Here is a 20,067-nt window from a genome sequence, read left to right as displayed (position 1 = left end):
AGAATTTTGACAGCCTTTGGAGCCTTTTTTTATTTGGCTAAAGCCTTACATTCCCTCTCTCAGCAATTAAAATTAACGTGGGAGGCAATGTGGGGAAGAAAGGTAGTAGTTGATCATTTCCTTAACACTCTATGTTCTAGTGTTGTATCGGTCGCGAACGATTCGTTCTTTTAGAACGAATTGTTTGGGTGAACGAGACCGAACTAATCACCATCTGCACTGATTCGTTCTATGAAGTTGGTGGCGCTTGTTCGCTGCGTGGGAGGGCGTTGAGCAAGCGGCAGCGTCTTCTGACATCGCACACGACCAATCAGACGCCAGCCTCATCGCGGGCAGGGGAGGGAGCGGAAACAGAATCATGGCGTATGTCACTCATTTCCACGTGTGGCCAATAAGCAGCCAGCGTGCAGGCAGGGGGGAAAGACTGAGTTTTGTCACTTCCCGTTCAGTGATTCGGTCCTCCGGTTCCTGACCTAGCTTGCTGCTAACTTGACTTTCCAGTAATGACTATGCGGTGAACGAGTCATAAAATGAAAGGAAACGACTTTGTCACATATTTGTTAACGTGGAGCCTATCAAATGCTGCTCAAAAAGACAAAAACACCACACAAATCTAGCGAGCATGGTTTAGTGTTCTACTTTTCTCAACAGACTCGGGACTGTGCCTATGACGATATACTATCAAATTTACAGTAATTTAAAACACGCGTAGCTGCGAGGCAAGCAAAACCTGAGCTGCGGTCGCGTGACGGCAGTGAAGCGGGCAGAGAACTGTCACTATATGGAGGCTTCATGGCAGCGATATGTACCTCATATGTGCACAGAAAAAAAATAATATTTAGTATGATCACCATAATACTGATTTGCAATGAAACTGTATATACATGTCAATTTTTTCCGAGTGTTTTTTTTTTTTTTTTTTTTTTCGTGTCAGAGGGTGTCGGTTGGTTTGACAAATTATGTCAATCCGTCCATCATGTGCTACTCAAGCGCCCCAAAAACAAAGCGCGCGGACACGGGAGATGTCGCAATATGTCTACATTTTTCTTAACAGACTAATGAGAGTAGAAAGGCGAAATCATAAAGCAAACAATTATTTCTCGTCAGCATTTGACGATCTGAGATGCGGGGACGACAGGGGAGCTGACCGGATTATTTTATTTATTAATACCAGTGCAAAAATTCAAAACGATCATCTTAATAATAAAAAACAAAAATACAACAGAGCGAGAGGTTAATATGATGTGTTGGCCGTTCCATAATTAGAAATTAAACTTTCGATTTATTTTTATTTTCGTGACAGCAGGCATGCCGCGTTGGCTGTTAGCAGCAGCATTGTATATGTGAGCAAGATCATGCTAAAGAAAGTCCGTGCGCCCCCGACCCCAAACCCCGACTTCCCCCTCAAAAGGAAAATGTTTAACCGTGTCCTAATTCGAAATGCAAGCACGAGCCATGACTTTGAGCCCATAAAACTAGGACAGACGACGCGGAAGTTCTCCCTCGCTTTTGCAGCAGCGGGAGGGAGACGAGGCTGTCTCTGAGAGCAGAATGATATCGCCTGTCACTCATTTCTGAAACTACGACGAGTGGTCAATGTGCAAGAGAAGGAGGGACCAAGCAATGTCACTTCCCGTTCAGTTATACTGCGAAGCGGTCTTTGGTGATTCGTTCGGCAACGTCACTTCCCGTTCACTAACCGAACGATTCATTTGGGTGGGGAGGGAGATGAGGGGGGCGAACGATTCGTTGAACGATTCGTTTGAACGAATCGTTTTACTGAACGAACCGGAATGGATTCGTTTACTCAAGTGAACGACAGATCCCGTCACTACTATGTTCTTTCCCAACGCAGAGAAGATATATCAATTGGTGCCCCTACGCACAGTCATGGTTGCACTTCCCATCATGCATTTGGGCTGAATGGCTGCAGTATCATTTACTGAAAGCTCAACAAATACACTAGATGGCAATATTTAGTCACAATATACAAAGTCACATTTATCCTTTAATAATTACAAGTCTTCGCACAGAAAGAATGTTAATAATGTACAGTTGTGGTCAAAAGTTTACATACACTTGTGAAGAACATAATGTCATGGCTCTCTTGAGTTTTCAGTTATTTCTACAACTCTGATTTTTCTCCGATATAGTGATTGGAACAGATACTTCTTTGTCACGAAAAACATTCATGAAGTTTGGTTCTTTTATGACTATTAAACAGAAAAAGTGATCAAATCTGCTGGGTCAAAAATATACATACGTGGATCTGAAGAAGCGAATCATTGACTTGAACAAGTCAGGAAAGTCACTTGGAGCCATTTCAAAGCAGCTGCAGGTCCCAAGAGCAACAGTGCAAACAATTGTTTGTAAGTATAAAGTGCATGGCACTGTTTTGTCACTGCCACGATCAGGAAGAAAACGCAAGCTATCACCTGCTGCTGAGAGAAAATTGCTCAGGAGGGTGAAGATTCAACCGAGAATCACCAAAAAGCAGATCTGCCAAGAATTACAAGCTGCTGGAACACAGGTGTCAGTGTCCACAGTCAAGCATCTCCATGGACTGAGAGGCTGCCGTGCAAGAAGGAAGCTCTTGCTCCACAAGCGACACCTTAAAGGCTCAACTGAAGCTTGCTGCTGATCACATTGACAAAGATAAAGGCCCAAGTACACTGCATGCGTGATCGTTGCGGTTCCGGTCCGGTTCAGTGTTGCCTGCGTGCCACGCAGTCCGTCAAAAACAGGCAAATCATACCGGCTGCTGCACGGCTGCGGTCCGCCAACCTCGTCGCCCCCCCGTGAGCTCTCGCGTGATCGCGCGCGATAATGTGCCATTTAAAACAACGAAAAACACACGGAGTCTATACTCATCAGAGAAGCAGAGAGAGAGCACATATTTTCTTTGCATATTGATATTTTAGTTAATCTGGAATTAAGAGACAGACATGACTGCATCATGATGAGATCAGGACAGAAAAACACACATAATAGGACACCTTGCAGCTTCCTTTTTTATATTGTCCTTATAGAAAGGATCTGCTGCATCATAAATGATTTTGTGGGTTTCCCCCTCCATGATGAAGCGCTCATCATCCATCTTCGCTCGTGTTTAAACCGTGATTAGGCACCTGGGCTGTTACGTCCAGGCCCAGCTCCGCCCATTTTGCCGGATGCGTGTCCGGCAAAAATAGAAAATAGCCTATACCATCCGGCGGGCATGCGGCACGCCGGAGGTGGTTCGCAGTCAAGCCGGAGCACTGACGCGGCCGGTATACGTTGAACAATAGGATATAATGGGAACGGATTGGCTCCGGCGCTATTTTTTACCGGAGTCGGACCGGAAACGCAACGATCACGCATGCGGTGTACTTGGGCCTTAAGACCTTCTGGAGGAAAGTTCTGTGGTCAGACAAAACAAAAATCGAGCTGTTTGGCCACGATGCCCAGCAATATGTTTGGAGGAGAAAAGGTGAGGCCTTTAACCCCAAGTACACCATGCCTACCGTCAAGCACGGTGGTGGTAGTATTATGCTGTGGGGCTGTTTTGCTGCCGATGGAACTGGTGCTTTACAGAGAGTAAATGGGATAATGAAAAGGAGGATTACCTTCAAATTCTTCAAGATAACCTAAAGTCATCAGCCCGAAGATTGGGTCTTGGGCGCAGTTGGGTGTTCCAACAGGACAATGACCCCAAACTCACATCAAAAGGGGTAATGGAATGGCTAAATCAGGCTAGATTTGAGGTTTTCGAATGGCCTTCCCAAAGTCCTGACTTAAACCCCATTGAGGACAATGCTGAAGAAACAAGTCCATGTCAGAAAGCCATCAAATTGAACTGAACTGCACCAATTCTGTCAAGAGGAGTGGTCAAAGATTCAACCAGAAGCTTGTGGATGGCTACCAAAAGTGCCTAATTGAAGTGAAAATGGCCAAGGGACATGTTACCAAATATTAGCGCTGCTGTATGTATATTTTTGACCCAGCAGATTTGATCACTTTTTTCTGTTCACCCATAATAAAGTCACAAAAGAACCAAACTTCATGAATGTTTTTTGTGACAAAGAAGTATGTGTTCCAATCACTCTATCAGAGAAAAATCAGAGTTGTAGAAATAACTGGAAACTCAAGAGAGCCATGACATTATGTTCTTCACAAGTGTATGTAAACTTTTGACCACAACTGTAAATGCCATCTTGAGGATTTATTGTCATAATAAACAAATACAGTACTTATGTACTGTATGTTGAATGTATATATTCCTCCGAGTTTTATTCATTTTTTTCTTAATGCATTGCCAAAATGTATATAATCTGGAAAAATTATCGGGAATGATTGGAATTGAATCGGGAGCACAAAAAAAAAGCAATCGGCAGATACTCAAACTAAAACGATCGGGATCGGCTCAGGAGCAAAAAAACATGATCGGAACAACCCTAATTGGCAGTCTTCTTCAAAAGGCAAACTTTAATTGTGAGACATCTGTGGATCACTTCCTGTTAATTTAGGGACACTTCGGTGTCATTTCTTTTTAATAAGTCTCTTCCTGTTGGTTTTGGAGTTTCAGGGTTACCTTCTGTTCTTTTGGGGAATTTATGGGTCACTTGCTCTTCATTTTGGACATTAAGGGGTCACTTGCTGTTGATTTTGGGGCATTTCATGTCATTTCCTGTCAAGTTTCGGTCACTTCCTGTTTCTTTTGGGTCACTTGCTCTTAATTTTGGACAATAAGGGGTCATTTCCTGTTTTAATCAGGTCACTCCCTGTTTAATTCTTTGGAAATCAAGGTCATTTCCTGGTGATTTTGGGGCATTTCACATCATTTCCTGTTGAGTATGATCCCTTCTTGTTCCTTTTGGGGCATATACAGGTCACTTGCTCTTAATTTTGGGCATTATTGGGTCACTTCCTGTTTCAATCAGGTCACATTCTGTTCAATTTTTTTGCAAATCGGGGTCACCTCTTGTTAATTTTGTGACATTTGTGGATCACTTCCTGTTAATTTTGGGACACTTCGGTGTCACTTTTTAGTAAGTCACTTACTGTTGGTTTTGGGGTATTTCAGGGTTAATTCCTGTTCCTTTTGGGGCATTTACGGGTCACAAGCTGTCAATCAGCGACAACTTTAAGTACCAAATGCCAGCTGCACTGGTGACCAAGAAAAATTTTGTTGGCCCTGCTTAAAAGGGGGAGGGTGTGAGGCTGATGGCCAAAATCCTGTTGATTTGGAGGCATTTACAGATCACTTCCTGTTGATTTTGGGTTACTGAAAAGGAAATGGCTCAAAAATGTCGCCAAACGAATAGGACCAGTTGGTTCCTTTTTCTGGTTTTAAGCAGTAATACCAAGGATATATCGCTTTTTGGCGGAAGCGTCGTTGTCATTTCACTCGTTGACTGCCAGTGACGATGCTCGACATGCAAATACTCTCGTTTTTGAGACCAATAATAATCTCTATGGTTACCTGGCGAGCTGCTGCAACAGACACACCAGAGACGACGTGGCCCTCTCGCGGAGCAACTCGTCGAGCATCAGCTCCTGGTAGAGCAGGTGGAGAACGTAGAAAAGAGCCGGAATGTGCGTGAAGAGAGGCGCCGTGTTGTCCAAAGTTGGCGACAACTGAGAAATGAATATGGGGTGTGAGTTGAACAACTCACAAACATCTCTCAAAATCTTTGGGGGGGGTCATGTACCGCTGCTGAGTCGCCTCCGTCCGGGATGAGGCTTCCATTGAAAGCACTGGAGTCTGTTGGTTTGCAGTGGGAAACCATCTGGTGGTGGTATTTAGATCTCGTCAAGTATTCCCAGTCCTAAACAGGAAAGAGGCAGCACATGGAGTTTGGATTAGTTCATCATAATTTTAACAGAAAATCCCTGTTGTGGTAGTTCTCCATATTTTTTAGTATTATCCCATTAATGCCTGGATTTACATTTAGCATATACCATTGGAGGAATACATAAGGACATGAAAATAATATGACAAATTCCATGAATTAGGGCAGCAACTAACAACTATTTTTATAATTGAATAATCAGACAACTAATTAAACCATTCATCAGTTCATTAAATAAATGTCACTTTTTTCAATGACCTTCACTATTTTTTCACTATTCACTATTAGGCATGTTGTAAGTAATAATCAAGACAAAATGGATGACCATTTTACAAAGCAACAGAAACTATATGTAAACATTAGCATTAAATGGCATTTAAGCTAGTGGACTTGCTAGTGCAAGTTAGTCGATTGTTGTGCTAGCTTAAATGCTATACAATGCCAATGTTTACAAACATTCACTAACTTGTATAGCAAAAGTCAGCTATCTTAAATGCTATATAATGCTAACGTTTACAACAATTGGCTAACTTACATAGCAAAAGTCCGTTAGCATAAATCCTTTTACATAGGAAAAGTCCGCTAGCTTATATAACTTGCATAGCAAAAGTCCGCTAGCTTAAATGCAAAATAATGCTAATGCTTACAACAATTTGCTAACTTGCCAGCAAAAGTTCACTAGTTTAAATGTTATATAATGCTAATTTTTACAAACATTCACTAACTTGCATAGCAAAAGTCAGCTAGCTTAAATGCTATATAACGCTAACGTTTACAACAATTGGCTAACTTACATAGCAAAAGTCCGTTAGCATAAATGCTGAATACAGCTAATTTTTCCAACCATTGGGTAAATTGCATAGCAAAAGTCCGCTATCTTAAATGCTATATAATGCTAGCGTTTACAACATTTGGCTAACTTGCATAGCAAAAGTCCGCTAGCTTAAATGCTAAATAATGCTAATGTTAACAACAATTGGCTAACTTGCATAGCAAAAGTCCGTTAGCATAAATGCTAAATAATGCTAATTTTTCCAACCATTGGGTAATCCGCTAACTTAAATGCTAATGTTTATAACAATTGGAAACACTGTCCTCTAGTGGCAACAATGATTATTTAACATGGCTGAATCTAGCTGCTCCCTGTTAAGACCAACATGAGGTTGTAAGTTTTTGATTGTTTATGCGTTTTTAATTTAGCTTCAAGGTAAATTTCAGTTTTTGTGGTAATATGTGTTTGAACCATTTCTTTAGGAGCATTGTTTAAAAAAAGAGAAAAAAAAAGGGATGTATTTTAGTTAGCATTTAAGCTAGCAGACTTTTAGCCGTTTTTTTTTCCAGGTGTACTTCGATCTAGTGCTGCAACGATTAATCAATTAACTCGAGTATTCGATTAGAAAAAAAGATTCTAATTAAATTTTGTTGCTTTGACTATTCATTTAAGTGCCGTTTTAATGGTTTGCTTTGAAAGTGTTTGCAATTTTATTGATTTGGATGGATACACTGCCCTCTAGTCTGCCTCATTTCACATGGCTGAATCCAGCTGCTCCCTATTAAGACTAACATAAGCCAAGTTTTTGTTTGCGCTAATATTTTTTAATGCATTCATAATTTAGTTAAAAGGTATATTTAGCCAATTTTTGTGGGAATATGTGTCTGAACCATTAGTTAAAAGCATTGTTTTAAAAAAAAATAATAATAAATTGTAATTTATAGCATTTAAGCTAGCATACTTTTGCTGTATAAGTTAGCCAATTGTTCTTGTTGTACATAGATCCTTATTCAATTATTCGAACCAACTAGTTCATCGATTAATTTACTTAAATAATTGCTAGCTGCAGCCCTACTTTGATCCTCATTTTATTTTTTTGATTAAGGCTAAGATGAGGCATTATTAATTTATTTTAAAAGCATTCTCTGCTCTTTTGAAATGAAAGTGCAATTCTGCATAGTTAAAAAAAATAACTTGATCGTTGTTGTTTACAACAGTTTATTATTAGTTACGCACCTCATCAGAGCCTTCATCACAGGGACGAGCTTTTTTAGCCGCAATCACCGGCGAGTGAGGCACTTCAAAATGCAGCTAGAAGAGAAGCAAAGGACACTGGAGTCAGAATCCGCAATTAAAAACAAGAAAAAACGAAAAGCGGCTCACGTTTCGTGTCCAGGTCAGACGCTCCGTGTTGTAGCCCATCAGTGACAGGAAACAAGTGACAAAACGGTTCCACTCGCTGTGGACGCTGGTGCCGCCCGGGGCGTTGTTGATGGTATACCACTTGACCAAAACCTATAGCAGATAGCAAACTGAGGTCAAATTGTGAATTTTAATTTGTTAAAAGCATGAAAATTACACCAAAAAAATACCACATTTTTAGCACTATAAGGCGCACCTTCAATTAATGGCCTAGTTTAAATCTGCTTCCATATACTGTACAAGTAGTCCCCAGCTGATGAACAAGTCCTATGCTGGCTACATAACCCGAATTTCCACGCAAGTCGGAATTAACTCTTTAAATACCACTTAAATCCCAAAATAACTATCCAAAAATATGTAATACACATCATTGCACCATCCACGTTAAGACGGTGGAGCTAAGTCCTAGCTACACAGCGAGCTAAGCTCCTAAACGACGTCATAAGTCCATGTGGTTTGCTGACTTTATTCAGCTGCTCATGACATCAATACTTGCAGAATGAAACTAAAATAAAAATGAAATCAGTTTCATCTTCAACAACAGCAATTCAAATTTGTGTTTATAACTCGCTGCTGATACAGCAATAACAAATGATTAGCATGCATCAGTTACAGTGCCTTGCAAAAGTATTCGGCCCCCTTGAACCTTGCAACCTTTCGCCACATTTCAGGCTTCAAACATAAAGATATAAAATTTTAATTTTTTGTCAAGAATCAACAACAAGTGGGACACAATCGTGAAGTGGAACAAAATTTATTGGATAATTTCAACTTTTTTAACAAATAAAAAACTGAAAAGTGGGGCGTGCAATATTATTCGGCCCCCTTGCGTTAATACTTTGTAGCGCCACCTTTTGCTCCAATTACAGCTGCAAGTCGCTTGGGGTATGTTTCTATCAGTTTTGCACATCGAGAGACTGACATTCTTGCCCATTCTTCCTTGCAAAACAGCTCCAGCTCAGTGAGGTTGGATGGAGTGTGTTTGTGAACAGCAGTCTTCAGCTCTTTCCACAGATTCTCGATTGGATTCAGGTCGGGACTTTGACTTGGCCATTCCAACACCTGGATACGTTTATTTTTGAACCATTCCATTGTAGATTTGGCTTTATGTTTTGGATCGTTGTCCTGTTGGAAGATAAATCTCCGTCCCAGTCTCAGGTCTTGTGCAGATACCAACAGGTTTTCTTCCAGAACGTTCCTGTATTTGGCTGCATCCATCTTCCCGTCAATTTTAACCATCTTCCCTGTCCCTGCTGAAGAAAAGCAGGCACAAACCATGATGCTGCCACCACCATGTTTGACAGTGGGGATGGTGTGTTGAGGGTGATGAGCTGTGTTGCTTTTACGCCAAACATATCGTTTTGCATTGTGGCCAAAAAGTTCCATTTTGGTTTCATCTGACCAGAGCACCTTCTTCCACATGTTTGGTGTGTCTCCCAGGTGGCTTGTGGCAAACTTTAAACGAGACTTTTTATGGATATCTTTGAGAAATGGCTTTCTTATTGCCACTCTTCCATAAAGGCCAGATTTGTGCAGTGTACGACTGATTGTTGTCCTATGGACAGACTCTCCCACCTCAGCTGTAGATTTCTGCAGTTCATCCAGAGTGATCATGGGCCTCTTGGCTGCATCTCTGATCAGTTTTCTCCTTGTTTGAGAAGAAAGTTTGGAAGGACGGCCAGGTCTTGGTAGATTTGCAGTGGTCTGATGCTCTTTCCATTTCAATATGATGGCTTGCACAGTGCTCCTTGAGATGTTTAAAGCTTGGGAAATCTTTTTGTATCCAAATCCGGCTTTAAACTTCTCCACAACAGTATCTCGGACCTGCCTGGTGTGTCCCTTGGTTTTCATAATGCTCTCTGCACTTTAAACAGAACCCTGAGACTATCACAGAGCAGGTGCATTTATACGGAGACTTGATTACACACAGGTGGATTCTATTTATCATCATCGGTCATTTAGGACAACATTGGATCATTCAGAGATCCTCACTGAACTTCTGGAGTGAGTTTGCTGCACTGAAAGTAAAGGGGCCGAATAATATTGCACGCCCCACTTTTCAGTTTTTTATTTGTTAAAAAAGTAAATTATCCAATAAATGTTGTTCCACGTCACGATTGTGTCCCACTTATTGTTGATTCTTGACAAAAAAATTAAATTTCATATCTTTATGTTTGAAGCCTGAAATGTGGCGAAAGGTTGCAAGATTCAAGGGGGCCGAATACTTTTGCAAGGCACTGTAGCGTCCACACATCATCAAAATTCAAAACATTAACTCGCACAATAAACTGTGCAAACCGTGTTATATACAGGCGACTTCTTCATGTCCGTGTGCTATCCTTCGTGTGCGCAGATACGTTCTTCGTGTGTACATGCGTGCTAACTCGCGTGTGGAAGTACTGTAACCTGCTCTATGCTTCCTGCGCCAAAATAAAAACATGCATCACTCAACAAAAGTCGAAATTTTTTAAAATAATAATAATAATGGCAAAAAAATAGCGGACTCTGGCGTCGTAAAGTCGAAATCACGTAAGTAAGGTACGTCAAAACCTGGGGACTACCTGTATATTGCGCACCGCATTATAAGGTGCAGTACTAGTAGTAGTAGAGGTTGCGTTATGCATCCACTAGATGGAGCTACACTTAAGAGAATGTCATGACATGATTAACCAATAATAATCCAACGCATCGGATTATAAAGTGCACTTTCAGCTTTGAGAAAATTGGAGGCATTCAGTGCGCATTTTAGTGTCGAAATTTCAGTTGGTTTTTTTGTTGTTGTTGGTTGGGGATTTTATGAGGAGCAAATAAGTCATTTTTTTGTTTTTATTTATAGTTTTGAAGTGATCGTTAAACCCTTGAAGCCTAATTTTGGGGAAATTTTCAGATTTCAAAATCTTTCGCTTGTGCTTTTTGCTTTCAAGTGGATGGGAAATCAAACTGAGTTAATTAATATACAAGGATAGAAGAATAATAAAGTAATAATAACAATCGTCAATTTTTTAAAAAATCCTTAAATATATATAATTTTACGCACGACGCAATTACCAAAATATTAAATGTTGAAAAAAAAAAATGTCAATATCGTGCAAAACAACTACTACTAGTTATTACAGAGGTATGAAAGAATATCTGAACGTTTTGTAATTTGTATCATTTCTGCATATATGATTTGACTTTTGTGAAAATCACACAGATGAAAAAAACAGTGTCTGCTTTAAATAAAACCACCCAAACATTTACAGGTTTTCATCTTTTAATGAGGATAGCATGCAAACAATGACAGAAGAGGAAAATAAGTAAGTGAACCATCACATTTAATATTTTGTGGCCCCGCTTTGGCAGCAATAACTTCATCCAGACACTTCCTGTAGCTGCAGATCAGTCTGGCACAGCGATCGGGACTCATCTTGGCCCATTCTTCTCGACAAAACTGCTGTAGTTCTGTCAGATTCTTGGGATGCCTGGCATGAATCACTGTCTTTAGGGCATGCCACAGCATCTCAATGGAGTTCAAGTCTGGAGTTTGACTTGGCCACTCCCGAACATGTGTTTTGTTCTTCTGAAACCATTCTGAAGTTGATTTACTTCTGTGTTTTGGATCAGCATCTATCCTCTTTTTAGCTTCAATTGTCTGACAGACGGCCTCAGGTTTTGCTACAAAACATCCTGATAAACTTTTGAATTCATTCTTCCATTCATGATTGCAAGTTGTCCAGGCCCTGAGGCAGGAAAACAGCCCCGAATCATGATGCTCCCTTCACCATGCTTCACGGTGGAGATGAGGTATTGTTGAGCTGTTCCATTTTTCCTCTACATATGACATTGTGTGTTACTCCCAAACAATTCAACTTTGGTTGATTAGTCCACAAAATATTTTGGCAAAACGTCTGTGGAGTGTACAAGTGCCTTTTGCGAACATTAAACCAGCAACAATGGATTTTTTTTTAGACAGATGTGGCTTCCTCCGTGGAGTCCTCCCATGAACACTATTCTTGGTTTTACATATAGTTGAGATATTGGAATGTGTTTGTGATTTCTGTAAGTCTTTAGCAGACACTCTAGGGTTCTTTTTGACCTCTCTGAGTATTCTGCGCTGAACTATTGGCATCATCTTTGGTGGACGGCCACTCCTTGGGAGAGAAGCAACAGTGCCAAACTCTCTCCATTTGTAGACAACTTCTCTGACTGTCGATTGATGAACATCCAGACTTTTAGATATGGTTTTGGATCCTTTCCCAGCTTTATACAAACCAACAATCCTTGATTGGAGGTCCTCAGACAGCTGGTTTGACTGAGCCAATATGCACACCAGACAATGCTTCTCCTCAAGACAATCCTTACCAGGTGTGTGTTTTATAGTGGGCAGGGCAGCTTTAAACCACTCATCAGTGATTGGGCACACACCTGACTTAAAATGTTTAGTAAAAATCGGTTTCAATTGCTCTTTAAGTCTCCTTAGGCAGAGGGTTCACTTACTTATTTTCCCCCTTCTGTCATTGTTTGCGTGCTATCCTCATTAAAATATGAAAACTATAAATGTTTGGTTGGTTTTAGGTAAAGCAGACACTGTTTTTTCATCTGTGTGATTTTGACAAAGATCAGATCACATTTGATGGTGATTTTATGCAGAAATGTGAGAAATTCCAAAAGGTTCAGATATTTTTTCATACCACTGTGTATAATTGGTTAGTCATTTAATAAAATTATAGTTATATAATAAGTAGGGCTGTCAAAATTATCGCGTTAACGCGCGGTAATTAATTTTTTTAATTAATCACGTTAAAATATTTGACGTAATTAACCCACATGTCCCGCTCAGACAGTATTCTGCCTTTTGGTAAGTTTTACAGCAAGGCTTTTTGTGTTGTCTAACAGCGAACTCTTGTGGTCGCTTTGCGACATGGTTTATTGTTTTCTTGCCAGTTCATTATGGCTGCACGACGTCTCTGTTGTGCTTATATGATCCTTGGACAAGATTTGTCCGTAAGTATGGTTGCTGTACATATGTACATATTATGTTAGTAAGCGAAATGTTATATTTTTTGTATGAGACGCTTTTTGTTTATGTTTAGTGAACCTGTATAGCGTGCTAAGCTAACGTTGTTGCTAATGCAATGGTTGTGTACTTTTTTTTTTTTTTGTAGTTTTATGACGGTCTAAAGAGGACAATGGTTTGAGGGTATTTTATTAATAAATCAGATGAAAAAGGAAGAAGTCTGATTATTAAGGCGTCGTTCACTAGCTGTCTAGCTTTGGAAAAAGTAGACGCTTCGGAGTGAGGACAGCATAGACAGATTTAAATGACAGTTGAGTGAAATGCCCACTACAGTCCTTATGTACCATATGTTGAATGTATATATCCATCTTGTGTCTTATCTTTCCATTCCAACAATTTATTTTACAGAATATATATATAATTTAAATAAAAATATGTCATATTTTATAGATGGTTTGAATTGCGATTAATTACGATTAATTAATTTTTAAGCTGTAATTAACTCGATTAAAAATTTTAATCGTTTGACAGCCCTAATAATAAGTAACAACAACAAAAAACACAAGTCTAATGTTCAAAAGTGTCCACAAACCTTCATTGCAGCTTCCTTGGGCAAGATGAACCGAATAGCCTTAAGACATTTCTTCACTATACAAAAAAAGGAAACAAACGTTTATTCGCCCAAGCAGTCGTGCACAAATCTCCAATTGTATGGCGCCAATGTCGAAACACAAGCATATGATTCAGTACTATGTACAGCAGAGGTTGCGCTAGACTTTTTCGTTGTCCGTCATTTTGACTGACAGGGTCATAAAAATCCGGTTATAATCTATTTTTACCAGTCACTTAAATTTTTAAAATGACTATATCTTGATGCATAATATAAAGTAACTAACATTAGTGCAGTCATGGATTACAGTAAGCAGGCCAGTGCTGTGTTTCCATATATATTTTTATTATATTATGTATATACGGGATATAGAAATACCACCCCCCCCCAAGTGGGACCTTCCACGATCCTAATACATTTAATAATAATAAAATATTATATAATTCCATTATATATATATTTTTTAAATTTATTATGATTATTAAATAAAAATGCACATTGATACGACCAGTGTTGTTAATCTTACTGAAAAAAAGTAATTAATTATAGTTACAAATTACTTCTCCCAAAAAGTAATTGCGTTAGTAACTCAATTACCTGAATGTAAGAGTAATTAGTTACTTGGCAAAGTAATTGGTGATAATTACTTCTTTTTTTTCCCCCTCAAAAAAAAACAAAAAAAACATTGGCCACACTATGTGAAGTTTTTTTGTGAAGGTTTTTGGTACAATTGGCCCGAGCCCAGTTCTTTACCCTGATTTACCCTTTACCCTGAATCAACTGTTAAAAGCTGTTAAAATTGCTCCCATTATTGCAATAGTTCCCTTTTCTCTACTTTCGACATATGAAAGTTTTAAAACTGTTTCATCATTTAAAGAGAGATTCAAGTCAAGATTTTGCCGATTTAGAAGTATTTTAGACAAAAAGTTACTTAGGTTCGCTAGGAAGGTTCTCTACAACAGAGCCGTCCTAAAAAGTCTACTGCTTTAAGATGGCAGCTGTCTACTAACTCATTTAGTGCCATGTCTGTCATTTTGCATCTAGTTATATCTATGTGCAGTACATGTGATATCTACCATGTCTACCATATCTACCATGACATGCGGGCGTAGTTTGTAGGCTATCGGCTACAACATGTATTATTGGAGCTACCTAGCATCGCGTTTGCTCGGCGTCACAACTTTCTTGCCTCCTCCCAACTCCTGCTCTGCTCTGTCGTCTCGGTGAGTCCGTCTCCCTCAGACTTTTTGACCAATATAGTAACGCATAGTAACGCATGCCTTTCCGTCCTCAGTAACGGTAACAGCGTTGCCAAGATGAGAAAAGTAATTAATTAGATTACCCACTACTGAAAAAAATAATGCCGTTAGTAACACCGTTATATTGTAACGCCGTTCTTAACAACACTGGATACGACGCACATAAAGGCAACTTCAATTTTTTAAAAAATCATTAGAAAGTTGTATGGACTTACAATCCGCTAGCTTGTTGTTTCCTGGTGTCTTCCGAAATACACCTGAGTGACGGCGCGTCAAGTGTTCGTTCATAGCCGACGTGCTACCGTGGTATGCGAGCTCAGCTTAGCAAAAAGAGTACACACAGTGGTGGCACCCTCCATATTTTCCTTGAAATAATTTCAGGCTCTGACTAGTCTGGTCCGCTTTTTTAGCTTTATGCCGCTTTCACCGTGTTACCAATTCTGCCCTTCTTGGTAATTGGCGGTGTTTTCAACTGCTCGCCGCAGTGAGGAGTGAACCGGCGATTCACTTGATTCGTTGTCATCCTCCACTGCATCAGTCCCTCTTTTTTCACCTCTTTTATCAACACCATCGTCGTTTTGGGGCTTTTTGAAGAAACTTCGGACACTCAGTTGCCTTGACATTTTTCCGAGTAAGGCCAACGACGTCACGCATCAAGAGAGACAATAGCTAATTAATATGCTCACTCGCCACCCTGTGGTCTGGGGTGTGAATTGCAACCTGTCAAAATGACAGATGGACTTCAGTTTTTTCTGTCACCGTTTTAAAAAACCGGTCAACGACGGAAAATATTCGGTTAACGCGACCCCCTGATGTACAGTATGAACCATGCCTGTCAGGCAGAACAACCCCCGTATTGGACACGCAGGCCGGAGTTTTGACACCCATTTAAACCATATGAAAATGGGGGGCTTGCGAGTCACGTCATCACTCCAAATTAATATCTCAGAATCTCAAAAACGATAGGAGCACAAATGAAATTTTTTCAACACAAACGATGGACACCATATTTTTAGCCCTTTGCAATCAAAATGGGGGACTGGTTGACCTCAGATTGACCTATAAAAGAATTGGTCATATCTTAAAAAAAAAAAAAAAAACAATAGCGGCACAAATGGATTTTTTTTTTCCAGCGCAAATGAATGGCATTTTAATATACATTTGCGTCTCATCAGGGGCCAACTTCACAGAGGTAGAAATGATCAGTCATTGTCCACCAGCAAAGAGCTCAAAGGAAGTGGCTAAAAATGTCTTGATTGGCCACCCTGAATTGAAAAGGTCAGTGGCGCAACAGGTGAATGCCATTTCATTAAGCAAGTCTGATTACTAAATAACAGGAAGAGACTGGAAAAAAATAAATAAAAACCCGATCCTTACAGAGTGTATGTAATTACAAACTTGATGCGAAATGATTTCAAATTAAGGCTGGGCGACATAAAAGTTATATTTTCTAATGAGATATGGAGTAAGACAATATTCAGAGGTGGGTAAAGTAGCCAAAAAACTGACTCAAGTAAGAGTAGTATTACTTCAAAATAACATTACTCAAGTAAAAGTAGTCATCTGAAAATTTACTCAAATACAAGTAAAAAACAATTTGTTGAAAAGAATATTCCAGTAATGAATAACATTGCGAGTAACCGCTTACAATTTCCGATTTTTTAAAAAAGCAACACTTGGTAACTTTTCAGTTTTGGTCGATTTTAGCGATGCCGGTGGACAAAAGCGGTAGTGTTTTGCCTTAAGGAAGACTGTGTCTCCCATGAGGACCAGTGCATACCCGCACGAATCTGAATTCTGTGCATGTTCAGCCTACAAAAAAAGCCATTGTTTCAATCTGAATGTGCTCAAAATCAGATTTTGCCTGCCAGTCTGAACAAAGCCAATGTAGCATTGCAAAAACCACAGTTGCCTTGTTTGCTGTCTTTAAAGTTGAACAACTTCACGACAAGTAAATAACGTCAAAAATAAGATACTGTGAGGTACAATAAGTTACTGTTTATGCGACTTAAAAAAACAACAACAACAAAAAAACTACCTGTAATTCTGCTTCGCAAAAACACATGAAGGAAAAGAATCGATTTATCCTTGTTACAGGTTGTTTTATTCTTATATCGAACAGGAGATGATGACACAGAATTCGGGAATGAAAAAGAACAAAGAATTTACACTTAAAGACAAACAGAAAAGACAAAACATACTGGTACCAGGAGACAAAGAAAAAACGCCCCCAGCCTCCCCTTGCCTCGCCTTTTTCCCCTTTCTCGGGTAACTTGCTTGGAATGTACAACCCCCCCGCCCTGATCAAATTACATACACTGGTAAGAAGACAAAAGGGGCCTGTGTGAAAATGTTAGAAAAGTGGAATTTTTCACGTGTGATTATTGTGAATAAATGGAAATATATTTCTACACACACATACCTCACTGATGAACGGGACAAGGACTTACTAGTTACATGTTGAAACAATTACCTAGTATTTCCAGAATAATTTTCATTGTTAATCATCTACTGTAATGATTATCACCTTGTGAGTGTGTTTGTGTCTTGTAATGGCGTCGTCAATACGTCACAGTATTAACGTCGGGCACATCTCAAACCTAATAGTCAGGACTTAACTGTTCTGACTCAGCCAGACCCTCTATATGTGTGTGTGTATGTGTGTCTGACCAACAGCATGTTATGAATTAGTCATCTAAATTGGGGAGATGATCATGATGTCTGCCGTGTGTCTGGTTCACATGAACTGCATGATTATTTCCATATATTGATATATTTAAAGCAGGGGTGTCAATTTTTTTCGCGTTAACGGGCGGTAATTAATTTTTTTAAAAATTTATCACGTTAAAATATTCGACGCAATTAACGCATGCACGGAATGACCCATTCATGCGTTGCCTCAGTTTACAATGGCGCTGTTTTAGCACATTGAGAGCGAAAAGGAAGAGAAATTCGAGTGGACACAGGCGTTCATTGGACCGTGTCTTTTATTGGCTTAAGCTTTGGCAGCCACTACTAACATTCATGGTTGCCCAACTTCCCTTCATGCCTTTGGGCGGAGCAGGAGACATTCTTCTTCTTCTTAACACGCCTAATTGAACACAACGCAGGACATACTCTATACCATTTGCAGCAACCACTGACAGTCATGGTTGCCTAACTTCACATCATGCATTTGGGCAGAGCAGGAGACATTCTTTTTCTTAACACGCCTAATTGAACACAACGCAGAACATAAGTGTATACCATTTGCAGCCACCACTGACAGTCATGGTTGCCCAACTCCCCATCATGCATTTGGGTGGAGCAGGAGACGTTCTTTTTCTAAATATAAAATTACTATAACTTGTACTCAAATGTATCTTTTAAGAACTACAAGCCTTTCTATCCGTGGATCCCTTTAACAGAAAGAATGTTAATAATGTTAATGCCATCTTGTGGATTTATTTTTATAATTAACAAATACAGTACTTATGTACAGTATGTTGAATGTTTATGTCCGTCTTATGTCTTATCTTTCCATTCCAACAATAATTTACAGAAAAATATGGCATAAAGATGGTTTGAATTGCGATTAATTAATTTTTAAGATGTGATTAACTCTTAAAAATTTGAATCGTTTGACAGCCCTAATTGAAAGTATTAGGATACTTCAAGAAGGATGTGCTTCTAGTATACCTGCATGCAAATAAGAATTCTTACCCAACTCTGAGGAAGCAATGTTCGGGATGGAGATTCTGAGCATGGTGCCGTTGCTTAGTTCCTAGAGAAACATACACATTTTTTTCAATCCAACGTTTTAAATGCTTAAAGCGGAAGTTCAGAATTTTTGACATTAGCCTTTTTGACATAATCTTCCAGTTAACGGGGGTTTAATTAGTCGGTGGAGTTGATTTCAACAAATTCTGCGCAGTTTGCCAGTTATTTGTGAGTTTCAGGGGCTCCCGAGTGGCTAAGCTAGCGCGAGTCAATCATCCCGTCTTAGCATGTGACTAACAAAAAACAATATTAACAGATCTAACATAGTTAAATAAATTCAAAATGCAGATCATTGTTCCAAATATCCATGCGGCCAAAACAATGTCACAACAAACTCTTCTTTTTCTTGTAATGTTAGTTGTTGGAGTTACTTCTACCGCCCGCTGGTTTGGAGGAGGACTAACTCCGACATATTTTCTATTTTTTTTTACTGAAGGAATTCGGCCCCTCAGCCAAGCCGCAGGAACAGGGACAGCCGAACCAAATGGCGTCCCGCTGGCGCCGCTCCAGCAAGTCGGCGGGGAAGGCAAATCCCGTAAGTCCACTCCGGTGTTAACCCTTTGTACTGACTCAATTTTGAACGGTTTAAAAAAGGCTCAACGAAAACAGGTTGACAATTTATTCGTCGACAGTGGTCAAAAAACAAGGCAAAAGCAGACGACAGAGGCAACGTTAGATCCAAGGTCCCTAAAACAACGGATACATCGGAATGTCCCCGAGAAGCGACCCTTGTTCGCTAAATGTTCAGTCTTTTGAAAGCTGCGGTGGAGTGCCTGGGTGTTGTCTTGGGATCCTCCCACTGTGGCAGGTTTGGGCGGTCAAGTTCGTGTGTCATCCTTCGTGGCCTGGACGTGGTTGCCACGGCAACCAACGCATGTCTTGACGTCTGAGGCACCGCAATATCAACATGTTGTCCCAGCAGGACGGGAGCGTCCTGACCTCACTGGGGAACTGATGACGTTTTTTTCTTCGCTTATCAGGCGAGGGCTGATAAGTCGATCAACTTTATTGTGTCAAACGACATGTAGTAACATCTCCCTAACTGCTTTACTATAATGAATGTGTTAGACTAATGTAGACAGTAATATGGTGTCTGCGAGAAAGGTACCTATTCCCTTCATTACTGAATTGTATTCGCCGTCTAACTGTGCGCACCGAACTGTGATGGTACGGGACGAATACAAATACCGTTACACTCCAAATACATATATATTTCTTAACTTTCAAAAGTAACTCACCAATGTCACACGATTACTGACGGGATCCCTCAAGGCGTTGATGTAAGGCATGGCCTGCTGGAAGGCGTAGTCCTCCAGAAAAGAGCCTTCGTGGTGCTTCATGTTAAGAATCCTCATCTCGCTCACTGGTGAGGGCATGGCAGTCTGGGTGAAGAAATCAGCGTTCATTACAATTAA

At 39.9% G+C, this 20,067-nt stretch overlaps 1 protein-coding gene across 1 annotated transcript in view; it reads right to left on the bottom strand.

The window, feature by feature from the left end:
* Window positions 1-20,067, bottom strand: part of anapc1 (anaphase promoting complex subunit 1) — a 93,227-nt gene that overhangs the window by 47,397 nt on the left and 25,763 nt on the right. Inside the window, exons 16-22 of the mRNA XM_057848783.1 lie at window positions 19,891-20,034; window positions 18,596-18,656; window positions 13,617-13,672; window positions 7,987-8,118; window positions 7,840-7,914; window positions 5,691-5,807; window positions 5,462-5,616 (exon numbers count right to left, since the gene is read on the bottom strand). Of these exons, the coding sequence (XP_057704766.1) occupies window positions 5,462-5,616; window positions 5,691-5,807; window positions 7,840-7,914; window positions 7,987-8,118; window positions 13,617-13,672; window positions 18,596-18,656; window positions 19,891-20,034 (740 nt within the window). The remainder of the gene's footprint in view (window positions 1-5,461; window positions 5,617-5,690; window positions 5,808-7,839; window positions 7,915-7,986; window positions 8,119-13,616; window positions 13,673-18,595; window positions 18,657-19,890; window positions 20,035-20,067) is intronic.

This window comes from Corythoichthys intestinalis, chromosome 10, assembly GCF_030265065.1.
Source record: "Corythoichthys intestinalis isolate RoL2023-P3 chromosome 10, ASM3026506v1, whole genome shotgun sequence".
Taxonomy (NCBI): domain Eukaryota; kingdom Metazoa; phylum Chordata; class Actinopteri; order Syngnathiformes; family Syngnathidae; genus Corythoichthys; species Corythoichthys intestinalis.
This window is presented reverse-complemented; position numbering and strand designations above follow the sequence as displayed.